Here is a 27,910-nt window from a genome sequence, read left to right as displayed (position 1 = left end):
CGAACCGCCGACCATGCGCTCAGCAAGTCCTAGGCGCTGAGGTTTTACCCACAGCGCCACCCGCGTCCCTATACTGATGAGAGCACATGCCAAACCCAGTGACCCGACGTGTCTGTCTCTCCACCGTCTTTCTTTCCCTCTTCCCTCCTGTATTTATTTAGGGAGTAAACCTGTGGGCAGGATTTTGCTTTTTCTTCTACAAGTATATTCTGAATAGAGCCAGCTTTTCATGCACTTATGAAATGCAATTTACTATTCAGCTTGATTTGCTTTTGTTTTGAAAATTGTGTTTGGATTCTAAATACAGTGGTACCTCAGGTTAAGTACTTAATTCGTTCCGAAGGTCCGTACTTAACCTGAAACTGTTCTTAATCTGAAGCACCATTTTAGCTAATGGGGCCTCCTACTGCTGCCGTGCCGCCGGAGCATGATTTCTGTTCTGATCCTAAAGCAAAGTTCTTAACCTGAAGCACTATTTCTGGGTTAGCCCATAGCTGTCAACTTTTCCCTTTTTTAAAAAAGGGGAATTCCCTTATTCCGAATAGGATTCCTCGCAAGAAAAAGGAAAAGTTGACAGCTATGTCTCAGCCACTCACCGCTAACCTGCAAGATGGCTCTGTGGTCTCACGGGACACGACGTTCACAATCCTGTAAAGGCATTTAGCGTGGCAATTATAAAAGCGCTATTTAAAAAACCTCTCTTTTTACATTGGAGCTGGACAGCACAGCAGGCGCTTTCGCACCGCCTCCCACCTTTTTGCTGGAGGAGGCGCGCAGCCGCTTCTTCCGGCGACGCCAATCCGCCCAATTTCTACGGTCAGCACCCGGGGGGACAGACGTAGGGTTCAGACGTGAACCCGAGTGCCCGAGAGATGGGGGCACCGGAGGCGAAGCACATATCGGCTCCCCACGCATCTGCAGAAGCGAAGCAGGGTCCGCTCGGGTCCCGTATCTGACGCGAGTTGGGATTCCTGCATGGCAGCGGGGTTCATCTGAAGGAGCGTCTCCACCTCCATCGTTCTACCCGGACACTGAGATCCAGCGCCGAGGGCCTTCTGGCGGTTCCCTCACTGCGAGAAGCCAAGTTACAGGGAACCAGGCAGAGGGCCTTCTCGGTAGTGGCACCCACCCTGTGGAACGCCCTCCCACCAGATGTCAAAGAGAACAACAACTACCAGACTTTGAGAAGACATCTGAAGGCAGCCCTGTTTAGGGAAGCTTTTAATGTTTGATGTAGTACAGTATTTTAATATTCTTTTGGAAGCCGCCCAGAGTGGCTGGGGAAACCCAGCCAGATGGGCAGGGTATAAATAATAAATTATTATTATTCTTATTATTCTTATTATTCTTATTATTCTTATTATTATTGATGACCCTCGGGGGTCCCTGCCCACTCTTGCCTCGTGGGAGGGCCAGCCCTGCCGCTAGCTACATCCTCATACATCCCGGAAGCTCGCGGCTATTCATCTCTCTTCGCTCCCCACGTTTCTTTTATCTACGGTCTCGGCGCCCTTCCTTTCCGTGCTTCCGTCCTCCAGTCCCCGCCCCCTTCCGCCCCGGCCTGGCCAATCAGACTCGTTCTGCCGCCGACGCGCTTCCCTGTCATGGCCGCCGCCCCGCGCTGCTGCAGCTTCTCCTCCTGAGGGACCGTCGCGGCGCTTCTTCCCTGGCCCGCCGCTCCCTCCCCGGCTCTCCCGCTCGCTCTCCCGCTCGGCGTCGCTGAGAGGCGGCCATGGGCACCGTCCACGCGCGGGTAAGGAGCGCCCGGCCCCGCGGGCTCGGCGGGCGGGGGCGGCGACCTTGGGCGGAGGAGGGATCGGGGCCGCCAAGGGAGCGGAGACACCCGCCCCCCGCGCGCCCTCACGTGCACGCGCGCGCCGGGGCCGCGCCCCTCCGCTAAAACAACGCCCGGCGGCTCGGGACAGCGTTCCTCTGAGCATGTGAAGAATTCCTCCTCCTAGGATTATTGTCACTGGGTTTTTTTTACGGCCGTCACCTGAAAAGGATATTGTCTCTTTTGAGCATGTGCAGAATCCCCACCCCCTTTCTTAGGGCTCTCCTTAAAAACAATACCGAACATTCCGAGCAGCGTTTTCCTGAGCATGTGCAGAGTATGACCTTGAGAATGTGCAAAGGCGCCCGTGAAGGGGGTGCGCGCCTGCCTGCCTGCATGAAGGCTGCTCTGGGTGCGCTGTGGAATCCGGTGCCTCCACTCCAGGCTTCCTTCCTTCCTTCCTTGGGTAGTGGTGGACTTTGCACATGCTCTGGTGCCTCAAGCCTTTGGAACAAGGAGGGAGCGGAGGGGTTTTGTGTTTTTCCCCCCAAAATGATATTTATTGATAAAAGAGTTTTCTCAAAATTACAGAGATAAAAAAACAAAATTACAAAAAGAAAAAACAAAACAAAAGAAGAAAAAGAAAAAATAAACCACCATTTTCAAATTATCCATTTTCGTTACCTTCTTTCCATGACCTCCTCCTCTTCCGTTCTCTTGTATCTTGATTAATAATTATCACAGCAAATCCTTTTCAAAATTCATAATATTCTGTTATTACTTCACCTTACTCTATTATCATCTTATCTTATAAAAAACTTAAAACTTAAAACTTAAACCTTATTTTTACCAACTTCTCATAACCATTACCTTTTTACCTAATACATTTTTTACAAGAGCCAAGTAATTTCATTTCAACATTTTTCCAACATTCATAAAGTATTTCTAGTAATAGAGAAAAAAAAGAGAATAAAAACAATCCAATCTTCTTCCAGCGTCCCCTCCCCTCCCCCCCGGTCCCGGGATTGTCAGTCCTGGGAGCGGAGGGGTTTTGGCCAGCTAACCTGGACTGGCTTGCATGGAGCCTGGGAGGCTCCTCCTTCCCCTAAGGAGCCTTATAATTCTCCAAAGTGGTGCTGCCTGTGATGGCGTCTCCGGTGGGACTGCAGTGCTTTCCTTGGCAGCACAGTATTTACACACCTGTTGTGAATGGAAAGTCTTCATGACACACCCACGTGCATCACACTGACTTGGAGGTGGCACACACACTTTGCATCTTAAACATCAGGAAGATGTTTCTGACAGTAAGTGCTATTCCAACTCCCTCAGAAGGCAGTGATCTTGCTTTTTTTGGGTTTTTTTAAAGCAAAGGTTGGACGACCCATCTGTCAGGGATGCTGTAGTTTTGATTCCTGCATTTCAGGGGGTGGGACTAGATGACCCTTTGGGTCCCTTCCAACTCTACGATTCTATGATTTCTAGTACCTGTGAGAATCCTACAGTAGCATAAGTATACAAATTAAGCATAAAGTTAAATGCAAAAATGTAGACAGAGCAATAACAAAACAGCTACAACTGAACAGGTAATTCGAGGTCTTAGAAAAATCTAACTTTTTAAAAAAATTGTTATTTTATGCATAGAAACATGCAAAAACCCCAAAAACTTAAAACATAAATTTCTGACCATAACTTAAAATGTAAATAAAACTTAGTTCCAGAGGCTAATAGACACAGCAAAACCCTCACAATTGCTCTATAACGTACAGTAGAAAGATGGCAAATGTTGCTACAGGAAAAATAAACAGCTGTGTTCCACAAAGTAGCATACTGAGATGGCAGCATTACATCATTCATTTTCTTATTCATGTGCATTACAAAATGAAATCATTCTGATCTTTAACTATCCCTCTTTTTAGTCATCCTGGCCAATGTTGTTGCCAACTTTTCAACCAAAGCTATATTCCAAACATTTTTATATCAGTATTGTTTCATAGTGTCTTCAAATTCCTTCAAAAAAATGGCAATCCCATCCCTGCATATTAGAGAATCAAAATGATACATTAACCCAAATGACAATTTGTATTTAATTTACTCCCCCACCACACACTGGATTACAAAATCTGAAGCTTCTCTGTTGCAGCATTAATAGTGTACCTTTATTTCAAAGTAGCTGTCTGAAAAGAATAGAGGTGGGTGAAGTTTTACAGGGCTATTCAAAGTATGCATTTAAAGCTCACGTTCAAAAGTACCTTAAGTATAGGGTGACAGTTTCCAGTGGTCTCATATTGAAATGAATTTAGGATTTTGGAAATTAAAAGTTTTATGCAGCTTGTGTCAGCTAGTCAAAGAGGGACAACACAGCCAGCACCATAGGTGTCTATAATGGAATGAGAGCCACATCCCAAACATAAATGACCAATGCAGGTTACGTCTAAAAATATATACCTGCTTAAAATCTTAGTGAACGATCTTTCTTTATTAAATAACCCTTCTGAGTTCTGTGAGATACTCATTCTCTAAATAGCACTTATACTGACCAAGTGCATTGTGAAATAAAAAGGCAAACTGAAAAATGTAATACTGTGTATGGCAATTAGAATCGTAGCAATGTAAAGTTGGAAGATACCCCAAGGTTTATCTAGGAATATGCAGGAATATACAGCTGGCCCGGATGGGCTCGAACCCACAATCTTAGCTTTATCAGCACTACATTCTTTCCAACTGAGCTGACTGACGGGCTTATCTTATGCAGTATACATTATGAGTGATATCCACTATTGAAACAACTGGATTTAAATAACGTAAGCCTGCCACTTTCAGTGAGTCTACTCTGTTTTTGACTTAATTGGATACCATTCCTTTACCACTCTTGCATAATGAAACTGCATAGATAGATTCTGTGTCTACATACATAGATTCTGGGAACACAACTGCACAAGACTGCATCATTTTATGTTAAGGTGGATGGCATGGTAAGAATTACTATAAATACTTGAGGACTTGAAAAACTAAATCCAATTTAACTCAATTGATATATTTGGTGAATTTTTATCCTGTTCAGAGTTTGGAGCCTCTTCCAATGAGCGGACCTGATTTTGGTGCTATAGGGGAAGAAGCTGAACTGGTTGAAGTTGAGCCAGAAACCAAACAGGAAATACTGGAAAATAAAGATGTGAGTATTGGGATACCCCATTGTCTTTCTATTTAACAGTTCACAGTCACTGTAACACAGTCATAATTTTAGTAGGAGCAGAATTCTTACCATTTAGCAATGAATAATTCTCTTCAGGTATTAGTAAACAATTGTGTAAAGAAAATTTTTAGAGAACAGGTGATGTACCTGCAAACTAGAGGTGGGCAAATGTCTCCATCTTCGAAAGGGGGAAAAAAAGAAGACCCAGATAACTACCGACTGGTGAGTTTGACATCAATACCAGCAAAGGTCCTAGAACAAAAATTCAAGAATTGGTTTGTAAGCACTTAGAAAATGATGCTGTGGTTACTAAGACTCATCATGTGTTTCTCAAAAATAAGTCATTCCAGACGAATCTCATTTCTTTTTTTGATGGAGTTACAAGCTTGGTGAATAAGGGGAATGCTGTGGACATAGTGTATCTTGATTTCAGTAGGGCTTTTGACAAAGTCCCTATGATATTCTTGCAAGGAAGCTGGTAAAATATGGGCTTCATCCACAAAATAATGTAAAAACCTGTTTAATAATGATGCTGTTTTTGCCACTTAAAATTCTTGACTTTGATTCATGATGAGACAATGTTCTGTGCTGTCTTGGAATTGTAATTCAATAATTCATTGGTTATGGCACCATTATGTTTTAGTTGAGCAGAAATTCTAGTTGTCCTTGGAATGTTTCCAGGGTTAACATTTTGATGAGAACCATCTTAATCTTTAGGTTGTGGTTCAACATGTGCACTTTGATGGCCTTGGAAGGACTAAAGATGACATTATCATGTATGAAATTGGTGACGTATTCAAGGCTAAAGACCTCATTGATGTAAGTAGTGAAATCCTGAAACTCTCAAAAGCTTGAAAATACTGTGAAGTCTAAAAATGTCAGGATCCTTGTTTAATATTACTATTATGTTATTGTTTAGGTCAGGCTTAGGCAAACGCGGCCCTCCAGATGTTTTGGGACTACAACTCCTACGATCCCTAGCTAACAGGACCAGTGGTCAGGGATGATGGGAATTGTAGTCCCAAAACATCTGGAGGGCTGAGTTTGTCTGTGCCTGGTTTAAGTCACTTAGCACAGGGCATCTCTTGACAATTTACAATCTAGGTTAAGAAAAAGGTTAAAAATGACATTCAAAATATAACAACACCTCAGTACACAAAACACCAACACTAGACAGAAAAGCTTAGCAGCAGCTGACATAGGGCCTTGATGCAGCAGGTTTATAGGCTGTACAAACTGATGAGCCAAAACAATATTGCAAAACATGCTTTAACAGAAGCATAGGTATTCTTTATAACCAGATATTCCAGTGTATAAATATGGTGCTAAACTGCAGTCTTGCTCTTGCAGACGTAAGCCTCATGAAATCCTGTTATTACTTTTTGAGTTTAGTTATTTATACATGTTGGGGTTGGATGCTAAACTGATTTATGTGAGGTCCACTCTGTGTCTTGGAATTCCCGTTTGTGTAATGAAAATGTAGAGCAGTATGTGAGATAATGAATATATGCATTTGGCAAATAACTGTTGAACATTTAGTCATTAAGGTGCAAAGCTAAACCTTAAATATTTTGAAGGTTATGAGGAAGTCCCATGAAGCTCGTGAAAAGCTCCTCCGTCTAGGAATTTTTAGACAGGTGGATGTTCTAATTGATACGTGTCAAGGTAATTATCAGTGTGTGTGATTTGTTTTTCCTTGAGTTTTAATATAGCTTTATAGTAGTTTAATATGTGTAATATTTAAATGCTTTGAAGGAGGTTAAAATAAGTAACTCTTGCAGGAGAACCATTGAAATAAATGGGAGTTAAGTTACCTAAGGGAGGGACGCGGGTGGCGCTGTGGGTAAAACCTCAGTGCCTAGGGCTTGCTGATCATATGGTTGGCGGTTTGAATCCCTGCGGCGGGGTGAGCTCCCGTTGTTCGGTCCCAGCTCCTGCCCACCTAGCAGTTCGAAAGCACTCTTTTAAGTGCAAGTAGATAAATAGGTACCGCTTTATAGCGGGAAGGTAAACGGCGTTTCCGTGTGCTGCGCTGGTGCCGGCTCGCCAGAGCAGCTTCGTCACGCTGGCCACGTGACCCAGAAGTGTCTTTGGACGGCGCCGGCTTACGGCCTCTAGAGCGAGTTGAGCATGCAACCCTAGAGTCGGACACGACTGGCCCGTACGGGCAGGGGTACCTTTACCTTTACCTTTAAGTTACCTAAATCCGTTGATTCCAGTAGGTCTACTCTGAGTATAACTAAAATTGGCTATTCCTCCTTTGATAGGACAGACTATTTTATACACGTGTCCTTCTCAATAGTTCTAGTGTAGCATAAATGAATGGAATGCTTAGTTTCAATATATAGGCAGCAAAGTTTCAATATATCAGGCAGCAAAGTATCCATCAGGGTGACAGGTTGTATTTGTTTTCATTGAGTTCTATAACTGTGCTAGCCTTGGCACTGAGCTTGCCCCCAATTAAAACATGGTGCTGGTTTGCTGCCATCTAGTCCAGCCTTTCCTAGATTGGTGCCCTCCAGAGGGTTTGGACTGCAACTTCCATCAGCACCACCTACTATGGCACATAATCAGGAATAAGGGGAGTTGTAGTACAAAACCTTCGCAGGATAAAAGGATAGTGAAGGTTGATGCAGACTTTCCCTTATTAATCAGCTGAAATTGTGAGGGTAGAAGACCCAATACTAGAAAGAAGTACCAGGACTGGATCGGGATAGCTTGACCACAGTTGTCCATGCATTGGTAACCTCACAGTTGTATTACTCCAGTGCACTCTGTGTGGGGCTCCCCTTGGGGTTGGTCTGGAGGTGCGTTTGTGGGCAGACGACTGCCAGCATAGAACACCCTGCTTGTAGGATTTGCACTAGCTGCCAAGTCTGCTGCCAGGCTGAGTTCAAGGATTTGATACTAACATGTAAGGTCCTATACAGCAGTATCAGGTTTTGTGGGAGGCTGCCTTATCCCCTACATACTTGGCAGGGCCTTGTGGTCTGTAGGGAAACTTCTCCTGCAAGTTCCAAGATCTTAGAAGCCTTCTCTGCAGTAACTTGGAGCAGGGATTTTAGTGTAGCTGTCCTTGTTCTGTGGAATAGCATTCCTGTTCAGATATGACAGGCACCACTATTTGTACATTATGGAAACAATCAAAGATTCCACCCCCCCGGCTTTCCCAGCTGGATGGTCCCATGGTCCTTGCCATGAGTGTCTGTTCTGTATTGCTTTAGTTTTGTTTAAAATGTATCAGCTAGTTGCAGTGGCGTAGCGTGGGTTGTCAGCACCCGGGGCAAGGCAAGTAATTTGAGCCCCCTAACCCGTGGATTTGCGCCCCCTAACCTGTGGATTTGCGCCCCCTAACCCTAACCCCCAGATGTTGCGGCCGGCCCCCCCTGCACCCCCCACGCTACGCCACTGGCTAGTTGTTGTTTTTTTAAACTTTTGCTGCTGTTTTTTATTATTATGCATCACCTTGGGATGATTGTGTAGGGAGTGATTAATAAATTAATTATGATAATAAAAATAAAGGAAATGTTATAAGAGGCTAGAGGGAAGTATGGTAAGGCACACAGATCTCTGCTCCTGTCCTGATTTTGTGCTTAAATCTTCAATTCCACTGTTAAGTGTTCATAGTTTGAACCAAACAGTGTTTAGTATTATAGAAAGTCAAATGCATGGGATGAATCTATTTGGGGTATTAGCTTCTGTGAAGGCATTTTTCTGAGTGGTGTATTTAACTGTGAGAACTTAATTTAGGTATTACATATGTTATTTAAAGTATTTTAAGAAGCTATTTAAGAAACACTGTATTTTAATAATTAGAAACATCAAACTGGATTAAAAAAATTGTTTTCTTTACTAATACGTCTGTCTGTGTATTTAGGAGATGATGCCCTTCCAAATGGTTTAGATGTAACATTTGAAGTAACAGAACTGAGAAGATTAACTGGAAGTTATAATACTATGGTTGGCAATAATGAAGGGAGCATGGTATGACCTGCTTAACAACCTCCTGCAATCTACGTTGTGGTGATATGATATATGCTAGTTTATCATAAGCGATTTAAATTAATTTTGGTAAAACAGATTTCCCTCTCCAATCATAAATACATTTATTTGGAATGAGAATTCCATTAAAATAAATGAGATGTATATGTGTTCATTTTTTTCTGCTTATTCTACAGTTGTCCTAGAAATCTCTGATCTCTTGACTGCTTTTATTGTGTAGAAATATGCTGAGACTGTAAATAATTGCAATATCTTATTCCAAGCTGAAAACACAATTTTTTCAATTGAGTGCTTATTATTATATAATGTCATCTTGTTATGAGATTCAATGAAGGGAGGTTTCAGTTGAAATCAGAAGCTTGTAGTCAGGAAATTTACATGTTTTCAAAAACTGATGCTTCTGTAAATTTAGAACATGATTGACAGCTCTGTGTGAAAATTACAAAAAATGCTTTAGGGTTCCAATTTGAGAAACTTGCAATGATTTATGTGTTTTTCCATCTTTCATACATTTGACAGCAATATGAGCACTGGTACTTTACCTATGGTGTATAATATATTTATCTGGGTTTTTTTATGGAGAAGCTTGAGATAATGATAAAAGGGATATTTTAACTACTTAAAAACTGCAAAGTTTCCATGAAGGTTTGGGGAAATATGGGTTAGTAACTCTAATATTAACTGGGTTTTAAAATTCACACTGTTTAAAATGTCACAAAGAGCAATGGGCTGTAGTCACAGCTTCTGCAAGGGAGCTTGCAGAAGGTGAGTTCCTCCCCCCCTCCCCCCCGGCTTCTCACCATTGCAGCTCTGTGGGCTGTGCTTTCTGTGACAGTGGTCATATTTCTCTTCCCATGCCCCCAAATGGCTTCTGGGACATTGAGGGGGACAGATAGACCAAGATGGCACCTGGAACCTGCTCAATGCCAGAGCCCAGGTGGGGTAGCATAGTGATAATAAACATTTAAAGGGGGGCGCAGAGCAGGTATCCTTTGCCACTGGAAACATTTGTGTGCAGCAAAAAACTACAGAAAACAGTTAAGTGCGCGAGTGTCTTGGCAAAGTTGTACATGCTTCAGTGCTTATTCTGGCTCTTGCAGGTACTTGGACTCAAACTCCCGAATATATTTGGACGTGCCGAGAAGGTGACATTTCAGTTCTCCTATGGCACAAAGGAAACTTCATATGGTCTCTCTTTCTTCAAACCACAGCCTGGTCACTTCGAAAGAAAGTAAGATACCTTCAGAATGTAGTAAGGTTTCAATGCTATGGACATCTATTTAGAAAAACCCTAGACCCTTGAAAATGTATTGTAAGTGGTGTGCAGCAAAGGACAATAAAATCACCAGTATACACCCCATTTTTTGAAAGATGAGCTACTTAAGGTAGCGACCCCAATACTCAATACATTCACTCTCATCTGCAGTTGGTCACACTGAGAGTGGTTGGTAACAGCTTTCACTGTTATGACTGTTAGCAAATATTTTAAGGCATGTGTCAACAGATTGGGCCATACCCAGTGCTTCAACTCTGTGGACTTAGTGTGAGCAACAGAACTTATTCTTCTGTCTGCTCCACCCACTCACCCCTGTGTACTGTAACTCTGGAGGCTTGGGGGATCTGGACAAATGTTGGGGTATGTGTGTTGTGGCTGGAGAGGAAACAGAAGTTCCACATTGGCTACAACCCAGTGTCTTGCACTTTTAGAATCTATGCTTCCTTAGTTCCAACAAAAGAGTTCTTAAGGCAGTTTACATGGTAGAATTTACTCCTAAGTTTTCATTCTCTCCTATGCTTTTCCTTGAATGGGACATTTCTTGACTGCTGTAGGTCTTACCAGGCAGATGGGCATCAGATGTTGCTGGTTCTCTGGCCTCCCAGCTGCCATTGCTGTTGAAGTCATGCATAAAGTCCTTCTTCTCTGCTAATATCTGCTGCTGTTGCCTTGCCAGTCTTTCAGCAGCTGGGAAAACTCCCCTCTGGTGATGTGTTCCTGAGCACCAAGCCTCAGTAGAACATGTTAATGCCCAAACTGGGTATGGCTTTTTGGAGTTATTCCCATGGATAGAAAGTCAGTTTCACAACTTTATTATTATCATTATTAACAATACTGTATCTAGCTTTAGCCCAGGAGATATTTTTGAGCAAACATTTTGGGTGATGCATTCAACTATATTTTTTACATGTATACATACAGGGCAGTGATTCCTCACACCATGTGTGCAAAGTATTACATTGGAACTAATTCTGCATTAATTAGGTTTTTCCATGTTTTTCCATAGAAACTTTGGAGAAAGTGAGCAAGATATCTTGCTGTTTAGCTTCTATCTCTTGTTTCAGCTAATGCTAAGTCAAATACAGTATCATTCTGTTTTGACATGTTTGCAAGTAAATCTAGTCTGCGCTAACAGCTGTATATCTGTCCACTCGCACAAAGATAATGAAAGGCAGCTCAGTTTGTTTCATCCCTCCCATATGTTCTTAAGCTTTCAACAGTTTTTGTCAAATCCAAAAACAGTAAAATTTCATGATAAAATGGTAAATTGCCTTTTCTCATCGAATAGTTCTGTTCAGAAAGTTAATGTAGATGTCTCGGCTGCCAGCACTTTAAGAGACCGCTGCTGTGGAGTGTTAAGCTTCTGTAAACTATCTGCATTTCACTGTTAACACTGAAAGTAAATTAAGTTGATTAATTATGACATATGAGAATTATCTTCCATTTTCTGTAACCAACTTATTAATTGGTTTTTAAGCTATTAAAGGATTTTGTACAGTACTATTGTAAGCAATTCTTCTGTGGTTTAGCTATTTAGATCTAACTTAAGGGCTCCAGTTCTAGCTTGAAGGCATAGCTGGCGCTAGGCTTCTGTCCTACTAGTGGTGAACCACCATTCTGCTAGTATTTCATCTCTGCCTTCCTGGCTCATTTAGTAAGAGACTGAGTGTGTCTGTGAGGCATATGGTGAAATAGGATTGCTCACCTTACAGCACAGAAGGTTAGTTTGGAGGTCCAGGAACTTGAACTACGAGTGCAATCTTAACATCTTTCCTTTAAGGATTTTACAATGACAAATGTGGCAGAGCCATGCAGCCTTGTCCTGCTTGCCAAGTAAAGAGTTCTTTTTATCAGCTATAGGTAAAGTTAAGCAGTGCCATAGGTGTGATCTTATGAAACACTTGTTCTTCAGCTCCTTTCTTTGTTGTAGTAATCCTAGATCTTAATGTTATGTTTCTAGCTTTTCTCTCAATCTGTATAAAGTAACCGGACAATTTCCTTGGAGTTCTCTTCGTGAAACTGATAGAGGAATATCAACAGAATTCAATGTAGGTAAAATAGCGCTACTTGTTTATGGTTGGCTGGGGAGAGAGAAATCCACAAATTTGGTTATCTGCAGTGACAGTGCCTCTCTGTCTGGCAGCTGCCCCTCACTCAAACCAAGTTTTCTCTCTCAAGTTTTTTGAAGATTGCAGAAAACTCAGGAGGAGGAAATATTTGTGCTGGGCATGATAGACTTAACCTTTCCTTTCTCTCTCATCTTCTTGCTTCATCTTCTGCATTGCTAAAATTGAGGTGGGGGAGCAGAAGGCAATGGAGGCAGCATTTTAAAAATGAAGCAAATGCAGTCACTGATACTTTTCCTGCTCTGTTGTTGCTCCAGTGCTGCCTCCTGGAACTGGCAAATCCTTGCATGGATTTCAAAACCCCAGCATCTCCTTTCTTTGAGAATTCACTTGAATTAGCTGGTGCCTGCTGCTTGCCTCGGCTCCAGTCCAGCTGAGAGCCTAGCAACTCTCTTGAAAGGAGCTAGCAGCCCAGCACCTTCCTCACAAAAAGCCAGCTTACCTGGCTAGCACCTGCCCTCAAGAGAGAAGCCAGGTGAACCTGGGAGGAGACCGTCAAAGCAAAGTACCTTAGCAGCAGCTCCTATAGTCTCTTCTAAGACTGGCTGCATTGCCAGTAATCCCAGTGCTCCAAGATATATGTGAAAGATGCTGAAAATATGTAAATGTTTTCTCATTCGTAATTAAAGAAATTGTATCTTTTACAGTTTCCCATATGGAAGACCAACCACACGCTAAAATGGGAGGGTGTCTGGAGGGAGCTTGGCTGTCTTGCAAGAACAGCATCATTTTCTGTCCGAGAAGAAAGTGGACATTCACTCAAGTCGTCTGTGTCTGTAAGCTTTTGCTATTTGGAATATGAATTTTTGAAGTATGACAAATGCTGATGAATAGTACCACATTAATTGAGCCAACTGCAATAGTGTTGAAATAATGGTTCCTTATGACACCTGTTGTCCGTTCTTGCCCAAGAGCAATAGAGATTCGAGTCTACACTGATATGAGGAAAGCTGATTTTTGTACTGAATGATATTTTCCAACTGGGGTCTATGAAATACCCTGCAAAGTCTGCCCAGCCACGTACATTGGACAAACAAACAGACGAATAAATGCACGTATCGCAGAACACAAGAATGCCGTCAAAAAAGAAGAAAAAACTTCCTCTCTTTTCCAACACATGAAAGAAACAGGACACGAAATTAATTTTGCAGATTCCAAATTGCTCTTTAACATGGAACATCACCACAAGAGAATAATCATGGAAGCCATCGAGATAGAGAAACACCCTCACAACATGAACAAGCGTGACGACACGTCCCGCCTGCCAGACATCTGGAAATTAGCCCTCCCCACAAAAACCGACACCAGAACCAGAGGCACACAGAACACCATCACCAATCAACCACACCAGACCCAAACCCAGACCCTCTCCACAGATAAATTACAGACACCATCCAGTAGCCAAACCATAGTGGCACCTCCGGATGCTACACCCCCCTGCAATCCCTACACAGATCTGACTGGCACAGGGCACAAAACCACAGCTCGCCCCTATACACGAAGCCAAGCCAGAGCACAATTAAGTGCAGTACAGCCATCTTCTCAGAAAAACTCTTCACAAGTTCAAGAGGTCAAGACACGAAAGCTTTAGCAACTAATCCACTCTTAATGACCCTCCTAAGTGGTACTCAGAATATCACTCAAGAAATCACTCAAGATATCCCTCAAGTAATTAAGGAACAAAAGAAGAAAAGTCACACTATCCTGGGAACTTCCTCTCTGCCCAGAATACACCACACCCCCTCAACAGTATTTATAGGAACTCAAACACTGAGATCCTGCTCTGTTCCAGTAACAAGAAGCCGTAAGCACCAGCCTGAAGATGACGAGTGAGACCTCGTCGAAACGTCGCCTAGACACCCCAACTCTTACACGGGAAGACACCCGAAGACACCAAAACCTGCATTCCTGTACCCGTGAAAATCTACGAAAGCAAATATATATATATATATATATATTTCAGATTACAGTATCTTTATTCATTTATATATACTTTTATATTTATAATTATCTACTTCTGTTATTGTTATAAGGTTTCACTACATACCTAATATTTTCAGTTCATTGTAAGGGTACATTTCCTAACATGAAGATAGACACAACTTTCTTAATAGCAGTTGCTTTTTCATATGCAAATAGCTGAAGTGGCAATTGTATATTTATGCACGATAAGAGCTGCAAGGTACAATTGATCTATCAGAATGTTTACTTGACTAAAAATATGCCATTGCTAATTAGTCAGGGGAGCATCATTTTAAGGGAGGTATCCCCCACATTCTCTCACATGGGAGGGAACTGAATATTGTAAGAGTTTCCTTTTCTTCCACATATCAATAAGTAAGTACGCCTCTCTCTCTTCACTTGCTGAGACAGAGCCAACGTTGCAGTGGCTGGTAGTATTGCTGTGATCCAGCAAACTGCAGATGGAAGAACAAATATCTCCTTTGCAGTTTCACATGCGTATTCATACTCAGTTGCTTGTGCACAGTTGGATAACTGGCAGTAGTCACAAGGAATGCAGCCACTCAGTGTAAGGAATTGGATCTTGGCCATAGTTTACACATAATGTAGTAGCTTCATGTTGAAATGCTCAGTGTATGCTTAGTCTACAAAACTACTCAGTAAAATTCAGAATTAAGGATGAACCTTTTATTGCTAGATAATTTTGATTATGCAGTATCACGTTAAGAGTTTAGTAGAATGTTTGCCCAAACGAATAGTGATGAATAATTTTTTCCTCTATCTCCAATAAGATTCTATGCAATTCAGGAAAAAAGAATGTCATAGTTGACTGTTCCTACCTTATAACATTTCATACGTGTGTTTGTTTATAGCACGCCATGGTAATTGATTCGCGTAACTCTTCAATCTTGCCGAGACGAGGTGCTTTGCTGAAAATAAACCAGGTATTATCAGGTTCTGGAAAACAGCTGTGGGTGGGTGTTTTATATTTGCAATATGTATGCAAAATATGGCACTATTGGTTGAAGTCCTGTACACTTCAGCTCCCTGCCTGATTGAGCTAGCCTTCAAATCAATATTTTGTTTCATATATAGTACCACCAAAATAATAAAACAACAAGTGATTCGTGTGGAAATGTGTTTTTGTATTTATATTTCTGTCTTCAAAAGAGTCTGTTTGGTATTTTAGGAGTTGGCTGGCTATACCGGTGGTGATGTGAGTTTTCTGAAAGAGGACTTTGAACTTCAGTTTAACAAGAAGCTCTTGTGGGATTCAGTAAGTACTTGGTGCTATTGGGAGTAAACGATTCATATCATAGTACCTTTTAAAAAAACACCAAATGAAATAAAGTATATTTTTAAAGTTACAAATTGTTTAAAGTACAGCATTTAGCAGTTCAGTTTGGAATCAGTTCAGCCTGCATATTAGAATACAGAAAATGTGTGCATTTTCCTAACAGGGAAAATGCAGGTGTGATAATTGTCACGTACGTTTTGAAACTTGAGGGAGTTTCAGAAGCAGTTAGTGTTGTGGTGGGGTGGGGTGGTTTCTTGTTCTAAGAAGCCAGTTTGAATGTGTGTTTGTGTTGGTGTGTGTGTGTGTGTGTGTGTGTGAGAGAGAGAGAGAGAGAGAGAGAGAGAGAGAGGGAGGGAGGGAGGGAGAATGACATAGTCCTTTGCTCAGCATTAGGCAACTCTTGGCTCCTGACCATAATTTGCAGTATATAGGTACAATCTAGAGAAATCCATCTATTTGTGCCCTTTTGATTTTTTAAAAGTGCAATATAGGAAACTAGCCCTTCTTTTAAAAGGCTTCACAATATGAAAGTGGCTCAGGGATTGGAACTGGGTTATGTGGAGCCAACCTGTCATTTATACCGCCCCTGGACAGCCTTTCAATTTGTTGTGAATGTATTGAAACTTATTTTCCACTGGAAATTCTAAGATGAAAAAGGGGCAACATAACAAAAACTATTATTCTGGAAGTAACTGATGTTGCCTCAGAAAGTACATATTTTTATTTTTTACAAATTCAATAAATGTGAGCCATTTTACTACTAAAATTCCCTTTTCTTTTCCATCCTGCAGTTGAACCAACTGTGGGTTTATTTCCAAACTTTTAGCTAGCTATTTTTTAACTGTAAGTGGTAAATTGTTCTTCCATGTTGGGGCTGCTAACATGCAGGCAGCGACAGTTAAGTTCCATACAGGTTCTTTGTTTTATTTAGTCATCTAAATAACACAATAGAATTGCTAAAGGGTCCAAAGTTACAACATAATGGGTTATTAGTGTGATTAATCTAGTTACTACTAGGGTTTCATTCTTAATGAACAAGACCACAAACAGGCCTCATACCTGCATTCGAGGATCCACATCTCCAACATTTATCTGCACATCTGTCATATACAGTGGTACCTCTGGTTGTGAACGGGATCTGTTCCGGAGGCCTGTTCGCAACATGAAAAGAGTGCAGTCTGCAGCGGCGCATCTACGCACACGCGGGTTGCGATTTGCCGCTTCTGCACATGCGCGTGGTGTCATTTTGCGCTTCTGCGCATGTGCAAGTGGCGAAACCCGGAAGTAACCCTTTCCGGTACTTCTGGGTTGCCGCGGGACGTAATCTGAAAGAACGTTACATGAAGTGGACGTAACATGAGGTATGACTGTATTTTACTCAATCTATGATTGCCTGTCTCTTTAAAGGTTTTATCAACTTCTCTTTGGGGTGGAATGTTGGTTCCTATTGGAGACAAACCATCAAGTATTGCTGATAGGTAAGTAATTCCACTTGCTTTCCTTTGCGTTTGCCTATTGTCTGTCTGGCATAGCATGTAAATAGAAATGATGCATCTCTTGCATCAAGAAATTTGTTTTAAGCATTGATTTTAATGGTACTCATTTGCATGGCTTCCAAACCAAGCTACTTGGCAGTTTGGGTTAATGGCAGCATTTCCTGCATCTCAGAAAAGTTTAGCAAAGGACGGCCAAACTAGGTGTGACAGTGGCACCTCTGTACGCTTAGACAGGGATATGCCCTGATCATATTGAAAGGGTGGATCTGGAGCTGAGGAGGTGGTTAAGTACAGTTCCTTCTGCCTGCTGTAACACACCTTGTCGCCTGCCACTTCACATGTAGTCATGGTTCTCTTTTCCTTATAGATTTTATCTTGGCGGACCAACAAGTGTGCGTGGATTCAGTATGTACAGCATTGGACCACAGAGTGAAGGTTTGAGACATTTTTAGTAGGCTGCATCATTGTCAATAATTTTACTAGGACCCAGAAAATGGGCTGAGAATACTTGAGGATGATGATAGATGGTTGGTCTACCTGATTAGACGGTTTGAGCATATTACACTGATCCTGGCCCGACTGCCAGTTAGTTTCCAGGCCCAATTCAGAGTGCTGGTTTTGACCTATGAAACCTTAAGCAGCTCAGGACCGCAATACTTCAAGGGCTGCCCCCTCTCCACTTGAACCCTGCAATCATTACCTGAGGTCCTTCTTCATGTGCCTCCTCTGTGAGAGATCTGGAGGGTAGCAACATGAGAATGGGCCTTTTCTGCGGTGGCTCCCCATTTGTGGAATGCTCTCCCTAAGGAAGATCACCTGGCACCTTCATTACATGTCTTTAGGTGCCAGGCAAAAACATTCCTCTTCAACCAGATCTTGGGCTATTTAATATTCTATGGCAGAGGTTCCCAAACTTCTCAGACCTACCACCCCCTTTTCAGAAAAATGTTACTCAGTGTCCCCTGGAAATCTACCTTCTTTAAGTGAACAAACAGAAAGATGCATTGACAAAATTGCGTTCTTTATGTATCTGTATTTCTGCCTATGTCCTACAACATAGTTAAGATGTTGTTGTAATTAGGCAGGCAAGCTTCCCAAGCCTGGGTGAAACTGAAAAGGGGTCACCCAAGCCCTGGAAACCCCCATGCCTCCAGCTTGACCTCCAGGCACAGGTGAGGCATTGTAGCCATCCCACAATATTGTTCTGAAAGTTGTTCTGTGATCCATTGCCAGCAGGTGGGACCTTCAATAAAGTTTTACAGTGTGCAGTGCTTCTATGGACAATTATGGCAAAAAAGTTGATTTAGCCTAAAGTGATGGAGGATACCTCTTTTTTATACTGAATAATGTTCTTGAGATTGCTGATGTAGTGAATATTTTGTGCTGTGCTACTCTTCTAGGGGATTACCTGGGAGGTGAAGCTTACTGGGCTGGAGGTCTGCATTTGTACACTCCTCTCCCTTTTCGGCCTGGCCGGGGAGGATTTGGAGATCTATTCAGAACACACTTCTTTCTCAACGCTGGCAACCTCTGCAATCTTAATTATGGTAAGAAGCAAATACATTGGAGCCCTCCCCCCCTTTTAAGGCATTTTAACTGTTTCTGCAAAAAATATATTTTAAAAATTGAGTGTTTTAAAATAGTTTACTGCCTTGTACCTGGAACAGAACTTGGGCTACTGGCCATGAAAACATTTGGTTATTGTCTCATTCTCATTGGCTTCCTTTCCATTCCCAGGTGAAGGTCCTAAGGCTCATCTTCGTAAACTAGCGGAGTGCATCCGGTGGTCTTATGGTGCTGGAATAGTTCTCAGGCTTGGAAACATTGCTCGGTTAGAACTCAATTATTGTATCCCAATGGGAGTACAAAGTGGGGACAGGTATGTTCGGTTATTCTAAATTGCCTTTCCACCTAATATATATGTTTAAAAAATATAAATAAGATATTTTACAGCTTCAAAACTGTAAAATCCACTCTATGCTCCTCTCTAATCGCGTACCAACATAAAAGAGCTGATAGCATATCCTCTGTTCAAGGCCCAGTGACTTGCAAAGCTATGAGATGAAAAAAATACTAGAGAGCTAAAAAAAACCACCTAGCGATTCTCTTTTCTCCCCCTCCCTGCCAAGTCATCTAAAACTAGACAGATTTGTTGCTTAATTGCTTCCCTGGAGAGAATGTCACAGGAAAAGCCTTTCTCCTTAAACTTTCAGAGCATGACTTCATCTACCTATCATAAAGAGGGTACACTGGCTGATAAGGGGAAACAATCTGATATAGGGAAATGCAAGGCTTCATAGGTGCATTAGAAACAGCACTTTGAGTCACACTCATACTCATATTAACATCCAGCACAGCTGAGCAACAGTTGGTTTGGTCTTCTTTCTGCACCACCTGTCAACCTAGTTGTATGCTAATGATGTTAGGGACAGTCTCATGGAACACACTGGAGTAATTTTATTTTCAAGAGAACCAAGACATGTTCCTTGTTCTCTGAGAAGGGGTGCAGTTAATATATGAGATGTACACCCGTGTGCAAATTAATTGAAACAAACGATGTAGTTTATTGTACAAAACTTACATATACATACATTAGTAATGGATATGACCTCCGCTATTTTTAAGCAGCATTTGAACAAGGTTTGGCATGGAGTCTACTAGTTTCGAACAGTCACTGTTGATTTTCGGATCCCAGTACCACACTTGAATCAGTGCCTGAATGAGCTTCTCCATAGTCGTACAGTCTACAGCATGGAGGTGACTTTTGCCTATAGCCCACAAATTCTCATTGGGATTTATGTCTGGGGAATTCCCTGGCTAATCAAGTACCTGGATTTGCTGCTTTGTCATGAATTTCTTCACCACTTTCGATGTGTGACAGGGGGCTAGGTCATGCTGCAATATCCCAGTACTGTCAGGATACCTCTTTTCCAGCTCTGGAATAACTCTTTGTCGTAGAACCTCAATATCAGGCATAGGCAACCTCAGCTCTCCAGATGTTTTGGGACTACAATTCCCATCATCCCTGACCACTGGTCCTATTAGCTAAGGACCATGGGAGTTGTAGTCCCAAAACATCTGGAAGGCCAAGGTTGCCTATGCCTGCTCAATATACTTACTTATCAAACCTTTATTAGGCATTGTGCAAATAAAACCATAAAAGAGGAAATAACATATAAAAGCCTTGAAATATATATAAAAGGCAGCAGTTGGCTACATACATATATATATATATATACATATAAAATCAGTGGTTTTCGTTGTTAACCTGCTCCTTGGAGGACTGCTACCAAAAACTCGGCTACCCCCGCCGTTACCCTTTGGTCGACGTCGGATAGGCAGAATCCCACACATTCACCTTGCTGGGGTTCCAGACCACCCAAAAGAGGGGACAGCACGCGTTGACGTGGGATACTGTACAGTGGGCAATGAAAGAGAATATGCTCTACAGTGTCCGGGACATTCATAGAACATCTGCAGAATCTCTTGTTTCTAGGAATGTTTTGATATCTTCCCCTGACAAATGCTGAGGGAAAAACATTCAAACGGGCCAGCATAAAAGCCCTACGTTGGGCTGGGATTATTAATTTAGTGACGTAATTGGCTCTGCTATCTAAGATATTTAAATCATAGAATATGGGGGAGCAAATTTTGTTTACAGCTGCCATAATATTTTGTCTCTCGACATCCTTTAGTCTAGTTAGGATATTATGGAAAATGTATTGCTCATTAGAATTGTACAGGGGCTCCAGCTCGATGCCTAAAGATTCAATCTTTTTTTCGAGGTACTGATACCATCTTGATTTATAGGAGTCTTTGAGCAAATCAGCGAGCAGACTTGATGGAGGGCAGCGAAAATGGCAGCGTAACCAGTACTTTATTGAGGTGGACCATGCCCAATATTCCATTGTGTGTATGCCTATTTCTGCACACATTGTTTCATATTTGATCACAGCTGGGAGTCCAAGAATACGTCTCAGAAAGCTGGAGTGAATCTTTTTTAAATCACTGTTATATGCTTGGACCCATAGCGGGATTCCATAGAATATCTGGGATTGCACTTTTGTTTGAAATATCTGATTGGCCGCAGGAATAAATTGATTACCTTTCTGATAATAAAAACGGGCAACTGCTGATGAGGTACACTTTGCCTGTTTTATGGCATTTGTGCGATGATTTGCCCACCCTAAATTGCTCTGGAATAAGATTCCCAGATACCTATAGATTTTCACTTGTTGGATTTCTTGCCCTCTTATTTTCCATTTCTCTAGTTTCCAACCATTCGAGAAGACCAAAATTTTTGTCTTCTCATAATTTATAGAGAGTTTGTTACATTCGCAGTAAAGGATCAGAGAAGATATAAGACGTTTCAGACCCAAGCTCGTTAATGATAGTAGGACAGCATCGTCTGCGTATAATAAGAGAGGAACTGGTTTCTGATTAAGTTTAGGGGCATGTGATTCTATTTTTTGGAGGTGATCTGGCAAGTCTGATAAAAATAAATTAAATAGAAAGGGAGCAAGAATACACCCTTGTTTTACCCCTTTCGAGTTTGGGATGTCTGATGAAAGGTGACCTTTGGTGTTAAGTTTGACTTGGCAGGTATTGGAAGAGTATAGATTTTGTATTAGAATCAATAAGCGTTGATCAATTTTTAATTCTGCGAGTTTCCTCCACAGCTTTGGGCGGTCAATTGAGTCGAATGCACCACGAAAGTCTACAAAAGCAGCATATATCTTAGATTGCCTTTGGGATCTATATTTTTCAACCAAATGCATAAGTATAAGGCAGTGGTCTAATGTAGAGCAACCTTTGGAGAAACCTATTTGTTCTTTCCCTGGTAAATTTAGATTTTTCATCCAGGTAAGAAGTTTAGATAAAAGGTGCTTAGCGTAGATTTTCCCTATCACTGATAATAGGCTTATCGGTCTGTAATTCCTTGGTTCTTTTGGGTCGCCATTTTTAAAGATTGGGATAATTATTGATCTTAACCATATCTCAGGTATGATCCCATATTTATCTATGAGAGTAAACAATTGAGCTAAGGGTTCTGCCCACCAATCTATATAGGTCTTGAATAATTCTATTGGTAGACCGTCTGGCCCAGGAGATTTCCCCGATTTGAAATTTTTAACTATCTCTCTAATTTCCTCTTCTTCTACCCTTGGCCACTCCTGGAGTTTATTGATTTTATTTTTAGTGGTCTCATTTCCTTTGAGTTCACTGTGTAGATTGTTAAATACAGATGTGAAGTATTGGGACCATTTGGATTCTGCAATTGGTGGTAGAGTTAGTTGGTTTTCGGCTTTCAATCCTCCGTACACTAGGTTCCAGAACGCTTTGTTGTTTTTACTCTGAATTGAGTCGAGTAATTGTAGCCATTTTTGGGTTGCATATTTCTGTTTCTTTTCGGCCAGAATGTAATGGTATTGTCTTTTTTCATCAAGATAAGAGGGCTCTAGTTTAGCGCGATTATTTTTAAATGTTTGGCGCAGCTTTCTTTTTAGCTGGAAACATTCATCATCAAACCAAGGGCTAGCGCTATGTTTAAGTACCCAAGCTTTAGGTGGAGTACTAAGCTCTACGAACATTTGGAAGATTTCATTATAAATTTTCGGAATATCACTGTAGGGATTAGTGGTCTTTAAGTTGGATAATACTTGTTTTCTCAGGTTGGCTGTAAGTTTTTGCCCCACTGCTGCACTCATTTCCTGGGACCATTTTAATTGGGTCATTTGTTTGTATTGAGAAGGTTCTATGATATTGTACTTGGTTATTTTGGTTTCGTCCTTTAAGTTAATAGACAACAATAATGGCTGATGGTCGCTTTCAGTACGCGTTCCAATTTTGAGGTCAATGATTGAATTTATAATATTATAAGGGACAAGAATATAGTCGATGACACTGCATCCTCGGGGGGAGAAGTATGTGAACTCCCCGCTTCTATCGCCTTTTGTTGAACCGTTCACAATCTGCAAATTAAAGTTGTTACATAATTCAAGTAGGCGTAAGCCTTCGTTGTTTACAACCCTATCTCTGGAGAATCGTCCTATTTTCAGGGCATGTGCGATATCATTATCAGTATTCCAATTTAGTTTGCTACATAGTTGTTCATTGTTGGTTCCCACTCTGGCATTAAAATCACCTGCTATTATCAGTGAGGCATTTGGGTATTTATCGGTCAAATTTTCTATATAAAAGGTTAGTTGTGACCAATTTTCACTGCTGCTGTTGTTTTTGGTTGGGGGGATATAGACATTTACAAGTAGCAAAGTATCGTCTTTTTGGGTTAAAAGTAGAGCTTGTGCAAGTGGTAAGCATTTTTCTAGCTGCTTGATTTCAAACCCTAAGTTGTCTTTGATCATGCAACAGAAGCCTGCTTTCGGCCGGCCCTTCGTGTTTGTTTTCACTGCGGGTTTCGTATAGGAGGTGAATCCATTGATTTTAATATCTCTAGTTGACCATGTTTCTTGTAGAAGTATTAATTCAAAATCTTTAAGGAAGTTCATTAGGTCTGGGTCTCCGTCTTTGTTTCCCCACCCTGCAATATTCCAGGACAGCAAGCGTAGGATCCGTTTTTGAGTTGATGGCTGGTTGACAGCATTTAGTCATTCTAGTTCTGTTATTGAGTCCAGCGAGGGATTTTGTCTTGTGCAGATACAGCCATTTGTCGCTGCTTTCGGCGGGGAACATAATGGTGGGTCTTTTAGATTCTTTTTTAAAGTGCGGGAAATTAAAATTTCCTCCCTTTCTTGGTTTTCTTCCTTAACTATTCCTTGTTCCTGAGAAATTTCTATGGTTGGTAGACTGTTGTGGACAGTAGGACTGTTTTCAGTCTCTACTTCCATTTCTTTGGCCTCATTTGATGTTGGGCTCAGTGAATCAGGTCTGTTGGAGGTCATCTTTTGTTCGGCAATGTTAGAGTCCTTTGTAGTACTTAAATAAGGGGTACCTATTTCGTTTAGAGCTAGTATTTGATATCTCAGCCAGGAATTTGTGGTCTCATTGCTGGAGTTTTTCCTTGCCATTTCATATTCTAAAGGAGGCTGGATTTGAAGGTCTGCATCTATACATTTGAAAGTTCCATTGGTGGCTTTCTTTTTGACTATGCATTTAGGGGAGAGGGCTGGTAAGTGTAAAGTTTGATTGTGTATTGTTTCTACTGCATTTTGTTGCCCTTGTTGGTGAATTTCGGTCAATCTGGCCTGTAGTTTCGTCAATTTACTGAGTATGTTTATTTGTTCTTTGTCTGGTAGCTTGGTAAAGTTACTCAGCAGATCTACTTCTTCTGGGACTGTCCAGTCTATTGTATCAAGGGCGAGGCTGTTATTTGATGCTACAGTCGCTTGGTTTGAGAGCTTGGATTTTTCTTGTGTGATTTCCCGGGTAGCTGGCTGCGGTTTCTCCCATCTACTGGGTTCTTCCACGGGAGTAGGGCAGATGTCGGCTTCTGGTAGAATGGCCTTATTCATCTTGTTCTGTCTTTTAGATGCAATCAATGGTCTGAGTGATATATCTTCAAAGTGTCGACGCGGAATAATTCCTTTCTGGGCTAAATAAGCCTTTACCCTTAGGATTTTGGTTGGAATTCTATGACTACCAAATTTTAGTAGTACTTTTTTGGAATGTCCATCGTTAGTGAGCGTCTTGACTGCTTTTAGGTCGATGCTTCCACCCTCAAGGCCTAGGAGCAGATTTAGATGGTGTCTGGCCCAGAAGGATGACTCCCAGTAAGGTAGGGGCCCTCTATATGGAAAAATGTGGAGAACAATCTCACATGGCCTCAGTATCAGGTTGACTGAGTGAGGGGGGCTTCCTCTGGTTTTTGGCTGGTTTAGAGGTATAAATTTGTATTTGTTCTGTTTGTCTCCAGGGCTTATTAAGGATGGCAAAAAGGGAGTGAGTTGCCTCCTTTCATCTGGGTTATCCAGCTTCTTGGAGATGTTTTGTAATTGTTCAAAGATTTTTTGAACTGTTTGAGCAGTCATTAGGCAGCATTCCTCCAGCAGCTCCACCTTTCTATCAATTAGCACTTGTGTCTCGATTATGGGAGTAGTAGCCTTGTCCTCATTTATTCCTAGGGATATCTCTTCAACTGTCTTTCCATGTAAAGAGTTGAGGAAGGTTTTGGGAGGAGATATGTGCTGTTTTTGAGGTAGCAGGTAATTATCTAGATTACTCTGTTTGAAACCGGAGGGCTCTGCGTCAGTTTCTGTATCAGGACATCTGAGTCTTTTGGCTCTTCTCATTGCTAGATTCTTCTTAAATCAATGAGATCAGACTTCTAAACGGAGTGATAGAGTGTTAAAGTTCTCAGGTCGCAATCTCATTCAATTCTCATTCAGTCCTGGCTGGGCTGCTGCGAGGAGTTTAAAACTGGGTCCAATTAGAGCACTCCTTTGAAGTATCCCCCCCCCTTCTTCTCAGTTTGTTAAAACAACTGAGATGTTTGGGGGTCCACGAAGTTAGAGGTGGTGGGAGAAATTTGTGGTTTTATAAATTTATAGTTTTTAGGGTTAAAAGCCCATTAGAGGTCCTTAAAGATCCTTGGGATAAGTTTGTCACGAGGAGTCAATGAGAAACTGGGAGGGAGTGCCTTAATGCCCGGGAGGGAATGTCTGAGAGCCTTCGTTAAAACTTCATTAACTTCACTAAGTCCCGGCACCGAGGAGGATAAGATAAGATGTTCAAAAGCCCAGCGAAGTAGTGAAAGGAAATAAAATCCAAAAGAAGGAGGAGAGCCGGCAACAAAGGCATTTAGTTAAAAAATTCTTTGAGCTCCGATAAGAGCGTCTTACCTCGGCGCCATCTTGGGGAAGTCATTCATGCAGGCTATCCCTGCTCAATATATTGTGGTGAGCGCATCATTCCTTCTATTTGCTGCAGGCTTCCAACACCATAATGATCCACTGACTTTTCGTGTTTGTTTTGAGTACAGTGGTACCTCGGGTTACATACGCTTCAGGTTATATACGCTTCAGGTTACAGACTCTGTTAACCCAGAAATAGTACCTCGGGTTAAGAACTTTGCTTCAAGATGAGAACAGAAATTGTGCAGTGGCGGTGCGGCAGCAGCAGGAGGCCCCATTAGCTAAAGTGGTGCTTCGGGTTAAGAACAGTTTCAGGTTAAGAACGGACCTCCGGAATGAATTAAGTACGTAACAAGAGGTACCACTGTACAGGATTACAAGTAAGGTAGAAAACATGCTTTGTTTCAATTAATTTGCACAAGGGTGTAATTGATAAAAGCTCTCTTGGCTATTGCTGCCTCCTGGGAATCCAGGAGAATTTCTAGACTGCAAATTTCTTCTCAGAAAGTACATTTTTATCAAGGATGCACAGTTTCATTGGATTCAGCTTCCAAGTTGAAGCACAGTTTCAGAAACAGAACTACCAGTGTGAATTTAGGTGAAAACAAAACAAAAAAATGCAATCTGGTCTCATCAGCAAATTTTAGTAGGCTCCTATTTAATTGTCAAGCTTAATGGAGAAGAAAACTTCAGCATGCTCATGCATGTTTGTTCAGAAGCAAATTACACTGTTTTAAGTGGGGCTTACTCCCAGGTAAGTGCACATAGGATCACAGCTGAAATCTATAATCTTTAATTAGGGACATAAAGCCAAGAAGTGAGACAAATATTCTGCTTAAAGGTCAGCAAAATGTAAAGCGTTATCTCAAGCTAAAATTGCATTTATTACAGTACATTGCATATCATACTAATTATTTTTGTTTTTCCAGAATATGTGATGGAGTTCAGTTTGGAGCTGGAATAAGATTCTTATAATGTCACAGTCGTTTCATAATATCACTGGGCCAAAATGAGCTCCTGAGTTCAAGAGTGGCACAAAGATGTCCCAGAGGATTTTACCGAAATATAATTATGTATGAAGGGTTTACTTCAATAAAGAAACTTGCTTTAAAAAGTCCCATAATTTATGGTGTGATGCATTCTTGATTTCTTCAAAAACTTATTTAAAAAAATTAAATCAGGACTTGGAAAACAGCAACCTGTAACTCTGTTTGAGGACTCACTTTTGCCAAGGGAGACACAAATAAAACTTGCATTTGATATAGCTGAAGGTGTTATCAGGGTAGGCCAGTTAACTCGTCCTTTGAGAAGAATGAGTGGAGGAGCCACATCTCTGCTGTGCATGTGCTAGGAGGGGCATAATATTGTATTACTGTACTTGGGTTTGCATCTGTGATCCTACCTGGAAACAAAGCTCCATGGAAACACTGAATATGTTGATATGTTTAGATTAAAGGAGTAAAGCAGAAAGAACAACATTATCTAGGAATGTTATAAAGAGAGAAAAATCCAAAATCTAAAGAGTGCAATGATTGTATCAAACTCAAAAAATAAGGAAGTTGTGGTGTGATGGAGGGAAGTCGAGGGGTGTGGTGGTGGGAAGCGATTGTGGGCAGGAAGGATTTTTGTTTGTGTAAATAATAGTGCATTTCTGTGTGCTTTTGTTTGGGCAGCATGTACGTTTCTTTTGCTCCTTTTTGTATTAAAAACCCCCTCAAAAATTAAAAAAAGAAAAAAAGAAAGTGAGGATTAGGGTTTGCTCACATATGCATTTCATATCACTTGATGCCACACAGTTTAATGTATGAATGGACTCTTATCAAAAAGCACAGTGTTTGAGGCAGCATGAAAAGTTCTGCCCATGGCTATTTTTTTTTTACTGCTATTCACAAATGTGAAGAAAATGCTGGAGGCTGTTTTTAGGTACAAGTTAAACATGTTTAGGGTTTGGTATCCATATTGAAAGGGCTTGCT

The 27,910-nt window shown here is 41.4% G+C and overlaps 2 protein-coding genes across 3 annotated transcripts in view; both read left to right on the top strand.

Moving 5' to 3' along the window:
• The window catches only part of PARVB (parvin beta), a 172,967-nt gene that overhangs the window by 103,563 nt on the left and 41,494 nt on the right, over positions 1-27,910 (top strand). The window lies entirely within an intron of this gene.
• SAMM50 (SAMM50 sorting and assembly machinery component) lies at positions 1,577-27,059 on the top strand. 2 transcript variants are annotated; one of them, XM_083503457.1, is made up of 16 exons: positions 1,585-2,304; positions 2,816-3,078; positions 4,836-4,946; positions 5,685-5,786; positions 6,545-6,632; positions 8,845-8,951; positions 10,070-10,200; positions 12,206-12,293; positions 13,019-13,147; positions 15,206-15,277; positions 15,523-15,609; positions 17,038-17,108; positions 17,494-17,561; positions 18,527-18,673; positions 18,864-19,005; positions 26,866-27,059. In XM_083503457.1, the coding sequence occupies exons 2-16, from the start codon at positions 3,067-3,069 to the stop codon at positions 26,909-26,911; spliced, it is 1,401 nt and encodes a 466-aa protein (XP_083359583.1). In that variant the 5' UTR covers positions 1,585-2,304; positions 2,816-3,066; the 3' UTR covers positions 26,912-27,059. The 2 variants fall into 2 exon arrangements, with proteins under 2 accessions (XP_083359582.1, XP_083359583.1); XM_083503456.1 differs by lacking the exon at positions 2,816-3,078 and having other exon boundaries at positions 1,577-1,753.

Source organism: Podarcis liolepis, assembly GCF_965112155.1.
Source record: "Podarcis liolepis genome assembly, chromosome: 5".
NCBI classification, from domain to species: Eukaryota; Metazoa; Chordata; class Lepidosauria; order Squamata; family Lacertidae; genus Podarcis; species Podarcis liolepis.
The sequence above is the reverse complement of the archived record's forward strand: the minus strand, read 5'-3'. Positions and strand labels throughout refer to the sequence as shown.